This window comes from Candoia aspera, chromosome 1, assembly GCF_035149785.1.
Source record: "Candoia aspera isolate rCanAsp1 chromosome 1, rCanAsp1.hap2, whole genome shotgun sequence".
Lineage (NCBI taxonomy): Eukaryota > Metazoa > Chordata > Lepidosauria > Squamata > Boidae > Candoia > Candoia aspera.
In genome coordinates this window covers 307,266,829-307,282,481 of record NC_086153.1, presented here as the reverse complement: position 1 = coordinate 307,282,481, position 15,653 = coordinate 307,266,829, and the positions used below count along the sequence as shown (strand labels likewise).

The 15,653-nt window shown below is 39.4% G+C and overlaps 1 protein-coding gene across 4 annotated transcripts; it reads left to right on the top strand.

Annotated features, from left to right (window-relative positions):
* Positions 1–2,981: 2,981 nt before the first annotated feature.
* Positions 2,982–15,323, top strand: LOC134488060 (alpha-1-antitrypsin-like). 4 transcript variants are annotated; one of them, XM_063290281.1, is made up of 5 exons: positions 2,982–3,004; positions 4,223–4,896; positions 10,319–10,589; positions 11,387–11,534; positions 14,681–15,323. In XM_063290281.1, exons 2-5 carry the CDS (start codon positions 4,233–4,235, stop codon positions 14,882–14,884), a joined length of 1,287 nt encoding a protein of 428 aa, XP_063146351.1. In that variant the 5' UTR covers positions 2,982–3,004; positions 4,223–4,232; the 3' UTR covers positions 14,885–15,323. The 4 variants fall into 4 exon arrangements, with proteins under 4 accessions (XP_063146351.1, XP_063146352.1, XP_063146349.1 ...); XM_063290282.1 differs by having other exon boundaries at positions 2,992–3,004; positions 4,226–4,896; XM_063290279.1 differs by lacking the exon at positions 2,982–3,004 and adding an exon at positions 3,019–3,576 and having other exon boundaries at positions 4,226–4,896.
* Positions 15,324–15,653: the final 330 nt, after the last annotated feature.

Here is a 15,653-nt window from a genome sequence, read left to right as displayed (position 1 = left end):
ACTACAAAAAGAATTAAGTATAATCTTAAAACATGTTTTTAAAAATATAAAACCATATAAAAAAATTAAACAACAAAATCCACAGCTGAAGTCTAAAACAATCTACGTTCATCGCAACCACTATATAGGCTCATTCAGATCCCCAAACTCAGTGGCACAGCCATGTCTTTAAGGCCTTATGAAAGGCCAATAGGATTGGGGCCAATCTGATCTCCAGGGGGATGATGTTCCACAGGCAGGTGCCACAGCAGAAAAGACGCTGTTTCTGGGCCCCACAAGACGCCGTTCTCTAGTGGACAGGACCTGAAACCTGCCTCTCCTGCCAGACCTAATGGGATGGGTAGGTGTAACCAAGGAGAGACGGTTCCTCAAATAACCTGGCCCCATGCCACAACGGGCTTTATATGTCATCACCAGCACCTTGAATTGAACCCAGAATAGTTATACACATAACAGGGTAGACTTTACCAGAAACATTTTTTTTTTACTTTACCAATATAGAAATAGTTAACTTAGAAACTCTTCAGTAGCACACATGAATCAAATACCACCTTCCGCTTTTAGCAGAAGCTAATAAAGGGAAATGGGAGGGGGATCTAAAGATCCAGGTGTTTATTTATGGTGGGTACATGCTACATAATTAAAACCTTACATGTCTGAAAACAATGTGTTCCTTCCACGTGTTAAAAAATTATTTTTATAAGCTTGCAGGAAGTCTAAGAAAATTCACAACTTACAAAATGGAAAAATACAACAGAAGCAGCATTTGCTACTGTATCTGAAAGAATGACCAAGTACTGTACATCCTTCTTCTCACTGGTGTCCTCCAGATACTGGAATGACAGTTCTCTGAATGCTAAATGAGAATTCCCAGAGGATCCCAGTTGGAGCAGGCTGATACAGAGATTTCATTTCACCCTTGCCAGGAAAGTCAGTTTTGGTTACACATAAGGTAGGGAAAGATGTAGAGCAGGGCCTCCGGAATTCTATCCAGTTCCTTTAAAGAAGTGGCCATAGGAGGCTGCCTTTTGTTTCTGTGTAACATTGTCACGTGTTGCATCTTTCTGTGGGTTGTAGGAGGAGAGCCGTGTTTGTATGCATGTGTGTTTGTGCGCACTTCCTTCCCAGAGACTAATCAGAGTGTGTACATACCTGCTGCCTATGTGTATATGTTTGTGTGAGACAGAGAGGATCTAATCAGGCTGGAAGTCTTGTCTACATGTTGTCTGTGTGTGTGTGAGAGAGATAGTCTAATCAGGATGGTTGCATATGTGTTATTTTGTATCTAATTGTGTTTCTATTCTCCCTTCTGTTGTTTGTGTGCACACATGTGTACTGAGAAACAGCTCTGGGACATGTGACCAAGAGGGACGTGGGCTTAGAATGGAGCAGTTGGCAGCATCCCAAGTGGCTGCCCATTTCCCTCTCCCATTGGGGAATCTGGGAGGAAATGTTTTCTCTGCAGCCTGTGGTTGGATCCAGCCCATTCTCAAACTCATTTTTTTCTTTTCCCAGTTTCTCCCACCAGACCAGAGTTAGCTTTTTGTTTGTGGAGTGTAACCTTGTGGATGGGTGGATGGATGGATAAATAGATAGATAGACAAAGTCCCAAAGTTCCTTACATAGCTTTTTACAATGTTCTGCTGGGTTGGAAACTAACAAATTAGGGAAAACATGCAGAGCAAGTCTTCTGAAATTTTTTTTAATTTCTTAAAAATAGCTCTGCTCAGAGTGAGGGAAGGAAGTGAAAGGAGAAAGATTTATATGATCTGAAGAGAAACCAGAGTATATACCAGATATATATGATTATTCAAAAAAATTTGAAGATAAATATAGTAAAAAAAAACAGAATTATTTTTATTAGGAATAATGGAGGAAGAACTAAGAAAAAAATATGGAGATTTGTTGTTATATATGATTACTGCAGCAAGAATTTTATATGCTCAACATTGGAAGAGAGATTATATACCAACAATAGAAGAATAGATGATTAAATTATTAGATTTAGCACAAATGGCAAAATTGACATTTCTGATGAAAGATAAAAATACTTTGAGATTTAAGGAATTATGGCCACCACTTCTTGATTAACTGCTTATAACCAAACAAAATGAAGCTATGACTATGGGGTTTTTATATTAATGAATTAGTTAAATAGAAATAATGGTAATATAAGGGTAAATAGAGAAAAGAGATTACAAAAGGCAAATATAAGTATAGCTATAGCTATGATAGTCAGAAACTTTTCCCTTTTCCCTTTTCTTTTTTTTTTCTTCTCTTAATAGAAAATATTTTGTTTTGTTATTTTGCCTTACTATATTTGTTGTACCATGACTTTTTGTATATAGACTGTACTATAACTGTAAATGTATTTTAATAAATAAAGAATATTAAAAAAAAGAGTGAGGGAAGGAAGAAGATGGGAGATAACAGTGGAACCATTCACACCATTCCAAGCTACTACCCAGCTGCTTCTCCCATAGCATTGCAAGGTGTTTTTTTTTTCCTAGAATGCTTTTCTCCACAGCCCAGCTGGATCGAACTCATTTTTTAACTTGATCTTTCTTTTGCCAGCCTGCATGACCTGACAAAATCTGGTCCAGTTCTGTCTGGTTTTAGAGAGCTCTCTTGCTGATGGACAGATGGATGGACAGACAGACAGTGTCCTGAATCCCTTTATAAAATTACTTTTCAACATTTGGTTTGATAAGAATAAAAAGAATAAAAAGAAATAATATGGAATGAATGGTTTTTGATCACTGAGATATGGGACTATGCTCATTTATTTATTTAATACCTAGCCTCTTATTGGTTGGTGATAACACTTTGCAAAAGTCAGATAAGCTACAAATTCATTGCATCACATTTTGCATTCTGACTCCCTTTGCTAATCCCTATTTACTCTGTTTAATGATTAATAATGAATACTGACTCCAAGAGCTGTATATAAATTTCAAAAATGTATGTAATCCAGCAGAGTGCCATAAAATTCTTTTGGAGAATTGTAAGTACGATATGTAGTTTTCCTCTCTTAATTTATTAATGCTTTCTGCAAGAAGTCTGCTTCCTTTTCTGGATTAAAATCCCTAGGTGGTACCCAATTAACCTCCCTGCCATGATAATGATTTCTGTCTACAGGATGGAGGGAAAATTTACTCCCTGTCCTTCCTGCAGCCTCTTGTATGCCCTGAAAATAAATTTCAGAAGGTTGTATATCCTGTATCGCAGTTAGGGCAAGGTCACGAAGTCTGGAGAAAAGAAAAGAGGGAACTATCTAATTGCATGAGTGGAAATGCATGTAAGCAACATTAATCAGAATGTGATAATTAAAAAAAAACAGATACATCTTCTGGTGTGATTCAGAATGGGGACAAAATTCTATTGCATTATCTCAGAAAGCACAGTTGCATGACACTCAGGTCACCTACTCCCAGTGCAGCACTTCTTATCAAACAGAAGATTAGGAATCTCCAAAAAATGTGATGCCACGCAAGTTTGGAGAACCCGATGCCAACGAAGCACTATTCAACATTTAGCCAGAGCAGATATTGGAATTCCCTTCTCCTGTACAAAAAGGTAGGCTATCAGTGCAGACTTCTGAGAAACTGAAACAGTTTTTCAGGCTGAGTGCTTAAAATTAATAGCAAGCTAATAGCAGATTTTTTTTCCCAATCACAAGATTTTCTAGTAAAGTTTCCTAGTAACCTACTAGAGGTTTTTTTTAGTAGAGATAAAATATGGGGAGGAGTGCTAGAGCACAGATTTGTTAGTAGCCTGAAGAAATGGAAAGTAGACAGTATTAAAGTTGCCTGAAAGATGAGGACTAGGGTCCTCATAAGCATCAAGATAAATATGAAATGAGCCATTAGGATTTCAAACTGTTATAAAAATCCATTTGATCAAAATGAATATTACTGCTTTAGATCAAAGGCTAAAATGTGCAAACTTTTTAAAATATTTCAAACAATATAGTTTGTTTTGTTTTTTGAAACCACTGTTATTAAAATGCTGGAAAGCATCGTTATGGAAATAATCCACCATTTTAAAAAAAGTCTATGCAAATTTGTGAAACTAACTTCTAAAATTCCTTCTTGTACTACTTGCAGGAAAGCTAAATTAATTATTTTATGTAAATGTATAGATATAGGGCATAATCCACCATTCTTACAGAACTCCTCTGTATTTCTGGATTGTTCCTCTAATATCTTCTATGGGGATTAAGAAGATTTACAATGAAGTCCATCATCAACTTCTTGTTACTGATTAGTCTTCAAGTCTGTTGCCATCAGTTCCCAGAATACCCTGGTCACGACCATGTCCACAAAGATAAAAATCCACACAAACGTCAGGACCTTCCTTTGGCAGAAGAAGGACAGAAGTACCTAAACTATCATAAGATAGTTTCCAGTAATGCTGAATTTGCATTCAGATTCTACCAGCAAATTGCTTCAGATGTAGCTGCCAAAAATATTTTCTTCTCTCCCTTCAGCATCACCACAGCTTTTGCACTGCTGACATTAGGTGCCAAATCAGAAACCAAGGATCAGATTCACAAAGCACTTGCTTTTAACCTCTCAGACATTGAAGAGAGGGAAATACATGAAGGATTCCAACAGCTGATCCATGTGCTTAGCCATCCAAGAAATAAAGCACAGGTGTACATAGGCAATGCCTTGTTCATTGAAGAATCCTTGAAATTCCTGCCTAAATTTTTGGAAAATGCCAAAACTTTGTACGAAGCTGAGGGCTTCTCCGTTGATTTCAGTGTTCCCAGACTGGTTAAAAAGCAGATCAATGACTATGTGAGAAACAAGACTTATGGGAAAATAGCTCATGCTGTTGAAAATCTTGAGCCAACCACTGTGATGGTCCTTGTGAACCACATCTTCATCAAAGGTAGGCTGAAAAAGTCATTTATAAATGGATCTTGCAATATTCCCTAGTCTACTCCACCTTTCCTTTACACCTTTCCAGTCATCCTGGAAGAGGAGCCGTGCAATGGTACTCAGTGAGTTTCAGGAACAGGGAAGCCTTCTTCTGCTGGACTAAAAAGGTAAAGGTTTCCCTTGACATTAAGTCCAGTTGTGTCCGACTCTAAGAGGTGGTGCTCATCTCTGTTTCAAAGCCAAAGAGCCAGCATTTGTCTGTAGACACTTCTGGGGTCATGTGGCCAGCATGACTAAATGGAATGCTGTTACCTGCCCCCCGAAGCGGTACCTATTAATCTACTCATATTTGCATGTTTTCGAACTGCTAGGTTGGCAGGAGCTGGGACTAGCAACAGGCGCTCACCCTGCATGCGGATTCGAACCGCCAACCTTCCGGTCGGCAAGCTCAGCAGCTCAGCCGTTTAACCCACAGCACCACTGCATCTGCTGGACTATATAGAACTAAAAGGCTGCCAATCTCATTTGTTGTTGTTTATTCATTCAGTCGCTTCCGACTCTTCGTGACTTCATGGACCAGCCCACGCCAGAGCTTCCTGTCGGTCGTCAACACCCCCAGCTCCCCCAGGGATGAGTCCGTCACCTCTAGAATATCGTCCATCTGCCTTGCCCTTGGTCGGTCCCTCTTCCTTTTGCCCTCCACTCTCCCTAGCATCAGCATCTTCTCCAGGGTGTCCTGTCTTCTCATTATGTGGCCAAAGTATTTCAGTTTGGCCTTTAATATCATTCCCTCAAGTGAGCAGTCTCCCTTGATTTCCTGGAGGATGGACTGGTTTGATCTTCTTGCAGTCCAAGGCACTCTCAGAATTTTCCTCCAACACCACAGTTCCAAAGCATCGATCTTCCTTCTCTCAGCCTTCCTTATGGTCCAGCTCTCGCAGTCATATGTTACTACTGGGAACACCATTGCTTTAACTATGCGGACCTTTGTTGTCAGTGTGATGTCTCTGCTCTTAACTATTTTATCGAGATTTGTCATTGCTCTTCTCCCAAGGATTAAGCGTCTTCTGATTTCCTGACTGCAGTCAGCATCTGCAGTAATCTTTGCACCTAGGAATACAGAGTCTTTCACTGCCTACATTTTCTCCCTCTATTTGCCAGTTATCAATCATGGCTGGTTGCCATAATCTTGGTTTTTTTGAGGTTTAGCTGCAAGCCAACTTTTGCACTTTCTTGCTCCTCAGTTCCTCTTTGCTTTCAGCCATCAAAGTGGTATCATCTGCATATCTGAGATGGTTAATGTTTCTTCCAGAGATTTTAACTCCAGCCTTGGATTCCTCAAGCCCAGCATGTCGCATGATGTGTTCTGCATACAAGTTGAATAGGTAGGGTGAGAGTATACAGCCCTGCCGTACTCCTTTCCCAATCTTAAACCAGTCCGTTCTTCCGTGGTCTGTTCTTACTGTTGCTACTTGGTCGTTATACAGATTCTTCAGGAGGCAGACAAGATGACTTGGTATCCCCATACCGCTAAGAACTTGCCACAATTTGTTATGGTCCACACAGTCAAAGGCTTTAGAATAGTCAATAAAACAGAAATAGATGTTTTTCTGAAACTCCCTGGCTTTTTCCATTATCCAGCGGATATTGGCAATTTGGTCTCTAGTTCCTCTGCCTTTTCTAAACCCAGCTTGTACATCTGGCAATTCTCGCTCCATGAACTGCTGAAGTCTACCTTGCAGGATCTTGAGCATTACCTTACTGCCATGTGAGATGAGTGCCACTGTTCGATAGTTTGAACATTCTTTAGTGTTTCCCTTTTTTGCTATGGGGATATAAGTTGATTTTTTCCAGTCTGGTGGCCATTCTTGTGTTTTCCAAATTTGCTGGCATATAGCATGTATTACCTTTACAGCATAATCTCGCAAGATTTTGAACAATTCAGCTGGGATGCTGTCATCTCCTGCTGCCTTGTTATTAGCAATGCTTCTTAAGGCCCACTCAACCTCACTCTTCAGGATGTCTGGCTCTAGCTCACTGACCACACCGTCAAAGCTATCCCCGATACTGTTATCCTTCCTATACAGGTCTTCTGTATATTCTTGCCACCTTTTCTTGATCTCTTCTTCTTCTGTTAGGTCCTTGCCATCTTTGTTTTTGATCATACCCATTTTGGCCTGGAATTTACCTCCAATGTTTCTAAGTTTCTGGAAGAGGTCTCTTGTCCTTCCTATTCTATTGTCTTCTGTGCATTGCTTGTTTAAAAATAATTCCTTATCTCTTCTGGCTAACCTCTGGAATTTTGCATTTAATTGGGCATATCTCCCCCTATCACTGTTGCCTTTTGCTTTCCTTCTTTCTTGGGCTACTTCTAGTGTCTCAGCAGACAGCCATTTTGCCTTCTTGGTTTTCTCTTTCTTTGGGATGTATTTTGTTGCCGCCTCCTGGACAATGTTGCGAACTTCTGTCCAGAGTTCTATCTACTAAGTCCAGTCCCTTAAATCTATTCTTCACTTCCACTGCATATTCCTTAGCAATATTAGTGAGCTCATATCTAGCTGATCTGTGGGTCTTCCCTAATCTCTTTAGTCTGATCCTAAATTGTGCAAGAAGAAGTTCGTAATCGGAACTACAGTCAGCTCCAGGTCTTGTTTTTACTGACTGTATAGATGTCCGCCACCTTTGGCTGCAAAGGATGTAGTCAATCTGATTTCGGTGTTGTCCATCTGGTGAAGTTCATGTATAAAGCTGTCTCTTAGGTTGTTGGAAGAGAGTGTTTGTTATGCAGAGTGAGTTGTCTTGGCAAAATTCTATCAGTCCTGCTTCATTTTGTTCTCCCAGCCCATGCTCACCTGTAATTCCAGGTGTCATCTGACTGCTCACCTTAGCATTCCAGTCTCCTGTGATGAAAATAATGTCTCTTTTAGGTGTATTGACCAGTAGGTGCTGCAGATCCTCATAGAACTGCTCTACTTCACCTTCTTCAGCATCTGTGGTTGGGGTGTATATTTGGATCACTGTGATGTTAGATGGCTTGCCCTGAATTCGAATTGAGATCATTCTATCATTTTCTGGATTGTATCCAAGCACTGCTTTACTATTAATTATGAAGGCTACTCCATTTCTTCTGTGGTCCTCTTGTCCACAGTAGTAGATCTGGTGGTCATAACCACATCCAATTTGCCCTGGCTCATAGATCTTACATTCCAGGTTCCAATGGTGTGTTGATCCTTAGAACATCGGATTCGCCGTTCACCACCAGCACCGTCGGCCGCTAGCCATCCTTTCGGCTTTGAGCTAGCTGCGGCATCACGTCTGGGGCTAGTTGAACTCATCCTCTGGTCCTCCCCAGTAGCATTTTGACCATCTTCCGACCTGGGGGTCTCATCTTCCGATGGCATACCGACGTATCTCTGGTTGTACTGATCCATTTAGTTTTCACGGCAAGAATACTGGGGTGGGTTGCCATTACCTTCCCCAAGGATCGCATTTAGTCTGACCTCTCTGTCATGACCTTCCTGTTTTGGGTGGCCCTTCATGGTTTAGCTCATGGCATCATTGAGGTGCTCAAGCTCCAGCACCACGACAAGGTAACGATCCTTTGCTGAAGGCCAACCTCATACTGAGCATTTTATAGAAATGTAGGAATGAAATTCACGTCCTTGGGAAAAGAATGTTGTTTTCCTTCTCCTGAACATTTTCTGAATAGTTGTCAATCTGCTAGTAAACTTTGTTGAATCATTTCCCCCGCCCCCGCAGCTCCCAAACCTTATTACTTTAAGTTTTCAGAAGCTTGAATAGTCATTTTCCCACTACTGCCTGCCTCTGTTTATTTGTTTGAAAATTGGATGTGAATCTTGCCTAACTCACTTCCTTCTAACCATAGATTTAACTGTTAGGGGTGTACATTGAGGCTGACTTTTTAGTTTCTAGCTATCCTCCCCACCACATGCCCTCCACCCTCTCAGCCTCCAGACACACACAAACTGTTTTTTAATAAATTCACTTGCTGTCTCAAGCTGTAATCCCATGAGTTCTTGTCAGATTTTTAAAAAATACCCTTTTAATTTCAAAATGCATGTAACTTTGCATATTAGATAGTTCTCTGAATGTTTTGCACTATTCCTTTAGTTTGTTCCAAAAGGTTTGCTATTCAATTTCCTGTATTAGTGGAAGTTAGCAGCCCCAATGTTGCAGCATCATATACTGCATTAGAAAAATAATCTTGTATGGGATTCCAAGTTATGGAACAGTATTAGTCCTTGCTTACCAACTACCTCATTTAGCAACCATTCAAAGTTACAACAGTTGAAAAGAAAATAGCTTTGCAACCAATACTCACATTTATGACCATTGCAGCACCCCATGGTCACATGATTGCCATTCAGGTGCTTTGCAATCAGCGCACATTTATGAATATCGCAGTGTTCCATGGTCTTATGATTGGCATTTGTATGCTTCACAACCAGCTTCCAACAAGCAAAGTTAATGGAAGTGAAATTGCAAGTTGCAGTCACATGTCTCACTTAATGACTGTGGTGATTCACTTAATGACCAAAGCAAAAGTGAGGTCATAAGTCCATCATGGTCATGTGATGTTTCACTTAGCGACTGCAGCATTTAGCAACACAGTTGCCAGTCCCAATTGTGGTTGCTAAGCGAGGACTACCTGTATGGCTAGCAGCAGGAAAATGTCAAGTTTCAGAAGTAGGAAGGGGATACAAAAAATACTTTCTCACTGGTTCTGTTAAGGTGAGCTTGTTTCTTGACTGTATCAACAGTAGGTGTTCATTATATGCTGTTGCTGGCTGCTATTTTATGTTCTTTATAGTTTTGGATTACTCTTTTTACTTTGTTTTTAATTGTTACCTGCCCAGAGTCATGCATTTGACATGGGTGGCCGTAAAAAAAAAAAAGTAATAAGGTCTTCTGCTGCTGGGCTCTATAGAATTAGGGGAGGTTTCCCAAGGATTGCTCAGGAAAAAAAATAGGTTGGAAGATTAGCATGCCATCCTTGCTCTGCATGTCTCCTAAGAAATAAATGGCACAAAGTTCAATAGGTTAATGTACAGAATACTGTACATTATTCAACCCAGCATTAGAGAAGACTTTTAATGTTTTGACAACTGCATTTCATTTCCTTTGGTTGCATGGCATGATCAGAACTCCCTGCCATCAGAGATCCATAAAATTTCAGGAAATCCTAAATGCTCTGGAAAAATTCCTGGCTACCAGAGAAGATGATCAAAGCATTGGTCTTACTAAAGCACACAGTTGTCGCCCTTCTATAGTGGTTGAACTAAAAATATTAAATATAGCGCTTATATACAATATCACTTTGGGGGAATTTACTATTCAGATTATCTGCTACCTAATCTCTCTTCTCCCACCCCCCACCCCCAACCACCACTGTGCTTTTCTTTTTTCTCAAGCTTCCTGGAAAAAACCTTTTGACACTCGTTTGATCAGAAAAGAAGACTTCTTTATAGATGCAAACACAACAGTGCAAATTGATTTGATGAGTCGCATGGGCTACTATAACGTTTTCCGCGATGAAGATCTGTCTTGCTGGGTGGTAGAAATTCCTTATGAAGGAGATGCTACGGCATTGTTTATTCTACCAGATGAAGGAAAACTGGAGCAGGTGGAGGCAGCTTTGGTGACAGAAACCCTGACTAAGTGGAAAACTTCCTTTACGTATAAGTAAGTCTTTTTTCAGCACTGTTTTGCAATCCCTTCTAGATTTTTATTTCTTGGATTAATTTGTTATAAAATCAAAAAACTTCTGTGATATATAATGATTATATATGTGATTGGCCACAAATCCTTCAATGGTTATTTTTAATGACAGGCCAATTAATTACCAGGTCTACAATAAGCAAAAAGAAAAAAGAAAGATTTCTTTGATTTCATCTAGTTATCTGAAAGGGCCAATCTAGATATGACGTTAAATATGAGTAAGGACTGAATAATCCTGATTTTTTAAAAATAAATGTTTACACTGCATGCCTAAATGGGATATGACCATGGAAGTTGTAAAGAGGGTATTCTTGGTGGTTGCCCAACAACTGTGAAGATCGTATTCATGTTGAGAGGGGGAGTAGGGACACACCAGCTACCTCTCTGCATTACATCTCTGCCTGCAAAGGCTTTTCGGTAAGGAGAAGAAGGTCTGAACAGCTGGAGCTGGGTCAGTGTGCCCAAGTGGTTCCCATGGCTAAGTGTTCCTACTTCACGAGTTTTTTATTCATAGAGGAACATTGGCCTCCCCTGCAGAACTTTCCACAACATATTATATGTGAGGCATTCTGAGAAAGAGGAATTATTAGTTCGTTTTATTATCTGTTTCCTCCTTTTTTAATTCTTAAAAAAAATAATAAATTCATATTTATAATATCTATCTCCACTGGTTTTAAACACAGAGTGCAGTACAATGAAGGTCACAGTCACACAGTTGAAAATATAATATTTGGATTGTTTTCTTTGTTTTGGTTAACCAGAAATATAAAACTGTACATTCCCAAATTTTCCATTTCTACGTCTTACAACATCAAAGACTTGTTTCAAAGAATGGGAGTGACTGCTGTCTTTAACAACGCTAGTGACTTATCTGGAATTACCGGAGAACGCAACCTGATGGTTTCAAAAGTATGTATGGGAGCGATGTTGGTGGTAATGGTTCATTGCCCTTTTCCTTGAATCAAATATTTTTTTCAGAAATCTTTATTCATAAGGCTTTATGACAAGGAATTTGAAAAAGTTAGTTCTAACCTCCACCTAGAAAAATGTGAAGAACACCTGAAAAAGGCCTCTGTTTTATTGCTTGTTTTTCTTTTAGAAAGCTATTATTAATATAAGATTCCTTAGCTTTCAGCTTTTCTTGTGAGATATACATAAGGAAATAAAATTAGTTCACATTTTATTGGAAGCTTACCCAATTTTACAATTTTGAATCATTCCATGAGCCCAAATCAAGACTCTGATTTGTGCAATGCCATTATACATTTTAAAAAAGCCATATATTAGGTAACAATATGCATAAAAATGCATAAAATAAAGAAATACTTTCTTAAGTAAAAATGAGCAACTTAAACAAAGTTGCAAACAAAAAGGTATATATTTGGAGTAATACTCTCCCAAATATATACAAATTTTATGTCTAAGTTGTTTTTAAAAATCCTCAAATTGGTATAGAAAGAAGGACCTATACTTAAAAAAAAGCCTGAGAAAAACTGAAATCCACAAAATCACAAAAATTGAAAAATGAGAGAAACGAAAGTAGAGAGATTTTTCCACTCCCAAATGGAATTCCACGGCTAAATATAGGTGATGTGGTGGATTTTAGCACTGCCGCAGATTCTCAGGAAAGAGGGAGCGCATTCCAAGGAGTTACGAGGACTCACAGTCCAGACAATGTTGGTGGGAAAGTGAAGAAGTTCAGGGTGGCCCAGCCCTACAGTCTCCCTGGTTATTTCCCCTTAGGTTAGTTAGGGTAGCTTTAGTCTGGCAAGATTCTGTCTGTACAGTGAGAGCAATAAAGAACTGGAGTTTTGAATGTGCTGATTCATTGTTGTTCTTGGGCTGGGCCTGACATGTACTGACACATTAATCCATTTCCAGTTTGGCTTTGTATGCATTCATTCAAATCCCTGTTTGATCCAGTTTTGCTATAAATCTGTTTTTAAAAGATGCTTACTCAATCATCATATTTATATTTATTTATTTATTTATTTATTTATTTATTTATATTTATTATTATTTTTAATCCCACCTTTATTATTTTTATAAATAACTCGAGGCGGTGAACATACCTAATACTCCTTCCTCCTCTTATTTTCCCCACCCAAAATCCTCACTTTTATGCATCATATCCTGAAATAGGTATTTTTAACGTATTTTTAAATACTTTTGAGACCTATATTCCGATACAATTTTGTGAAAACCGAAGGAGAATTGCATTCCAATTCATATACTAGTAAGATAAAAGCATAAAAATAGAGAGCAAATGAAACATCCAAGAATTTCTGTTTAAACGTAGAGAAGAAAGGCCTCTTTTCTGCAGGATCCCTCTGGGCTTAATGCTCTCCCCACTCTTATGTATGTATGAGATATTATCGGCATGCTGATAACGCTCAGCTCCATACCTCCATCCCATGCCAACTAAGTGATGCCATGGAAGTTCTGCCTCAGTGTCTGGATAGAGAAGAACAGACTTCAGCTGAACCCTGGTGGGGCTGAATGGCTGTGGGTCTCAGGGCCCCTTGGATCCAGTGTTTTTCCATCTTTGGTCCTGGATAGAGTCACACTGCCCAGGAGTTGACGCATAATCCAGGGGTCCTCCTAGACTTACAGCTCTTGTTTGCAGAACAGGTGGCAGCCATCGCCAATGGGTGGTGTGTTCACAACTTTATCTTGTGAACCAGTTGCACCCCCTGACTCATGCCTTAGTCACCTCCTGAGTGGATTACTGCGATGTGTTCTGCCCTTGAAGACCATCTGGAAGCTACGACGGTCCAGAATGTAGCAGCATGGGCAGTTATGGGTGCATCTTGATACACCCATGTTATACCTCATGTCCTAACAGTCAGAAATCACGCTGAGACGAGGAGTAGGTCTCTAATGTTTATTACTGCTACATTAAACAGTATCCTAACAAACTGAAGAAGCGTGGGGAAAACCCAGACAGATAAACCCCGAAAGTTAAGGCGGGCCTGATCTGTGTCTCTTTGAATGGCTGCTTAATTCCTCAGTACTACGCATGCGTTTTCCCCCCTGGATCGAGGCCCCCTCCTGCTCGCCATCATTACTCATGACACCTCTGCTCCACAAGCTGCACTGGCTCCTAGTGTGCTTCTGGGTGGAATTCAAAGTCCTGGTTGTCACCTATTAAACCCTTTGTTTGCAAGAAGTCAGGATATTTGTGGGACTGTTTCTCCCCCATTGTTTCTATTTGTCCCACCAGGTAGGACAGGAGGGGCATGCTCCAGGTCCCCTCAATTAAAAGATGCCACCTAATGGGACTGAGGAAGTGGGCCTTTCCTGTCACGATACATGCCTTCTGGAATACCGTTCCCCTGAGATTAGATTTGCATTGACCCTTCCGGCCCTTTGGGAGGCACAGAAGACCTGGATGTGTTTTCGGGCATAGGGATCAGAAGGTTACAGTATATAGCCTGTGCAATTTTAGTACTGAGTGCTTATTGGGTTTGTTCTCAGTGACTATCATAGATTTTTACACTTTTGTTGATACTGGTTTTTGTATTGTATTTAATGTGCTGTTAGTTGCCCAGAGATGCAGCTGCAAGATGGGTGGTCATATAAATAAATACATAAATTAAAAAATTAAAGTCTTGTCCCTAGTTGACACACATCCACTTCAACTCATGTGAACACAAAGAATTTATTTAACAGCTTCCAACAGAACCAGATCATCAAAATAAATGTAAACGCATATGTTTGTGTCATGCATATTTACGTGTGTGTGTATAAACACATTATCTCCTAGTCTACTTCTAAAACTCCCCTAACAAATTGAATCTAGTGACTTACCAAGATGCTAAAGCATCAGCCTTGCTAATTTCTTTCACCAGAAATATTGCAGCCCAGACATTTTTTCCCCCAAATTTTGAATCTACAGAGTGAGATACCCTAATACAGAAAGTGATTGTGTCAAACAGAATATTTCCTTCAAGGATCTGTAATAAAACGATCCTCAGATAAAGATCATTCTAGTATTCATCAGTGAATATTGTAGGGTAAGACTTTAATTGGTTAAAGCTGTTTTCTCCCTACAGGCCTTCCATAAAATTTTGCTGAGCGTTCATGAGAGTGGCACAGAGGCAGCAGCCATTACCGTTATAGAATTTATGCTGCGTTCTGCTAAACCTGAAGCTTCGCTTTCTGTCAAATTCATCAGACCTTTCTTGCTGATAGGTATGGATAAGCCAACGGACAGTGTCTTTTTCCTAGGGAGAATTATGAATCCTGCTGAAGAATAAATATTAGAATATGTCATCCTGTTCAGGTAATTATAAAAATACCTCCCTAAAGCAAATGGCTAGGTCCCTACTAACAGAAGAGAATCTGCAACTGCATTATAATTGACTGAAGCCAATTGTTTGTGAGAAAAGTAAAATAACATCTTCAAAGTGTTTTCATAATAAAATTGATTTTAAGCTCTGTCATCTTCTAGGTTAACCTTTTATACTACCATCTGAAAATCTGAAGCTCATTTCCATTGTTGGGAAAGAGCAATTCTAACTCCCATATCTCAGTACAATATTCTTGAGTTAGGAAATGTTTAGGAAAAAAAGCAAACATTGGACAATTCTTCAACGGGCTTTTAAGCATATAAAGGTATGAGTAATATGGAATATGACAGAAATGTATAAAGTTGTATATAATATGTAAAATGCAATAAATACATTTTTGGTGTGCCCTAAGCATGACGACTGTTTTTTATTCAGAAACAAAAAGAGACAGAAAGGGCAGCTATAAACATATCTGTGTTGCAACTGATCCTTGCCTGTACAGATTTGTGTTCTAAATATTATGTTGTAAGGCCATTAACTTAATTAGGGGTGTGCATAAAACAGATGTGTTTTCTTTTCAATCCAGAACAAAATAGTCTCACTTGAAATGTTCCACAGAAATGTTTTGAGGTAATTGTTCCCTTGGAACAAAACTTGAAACAATTTGAATGATCTTTGTACTCCTGCCCCATTGTTTTTCACCACAGAGTTGCAAGAGTGGATGGGTTCACAGTCC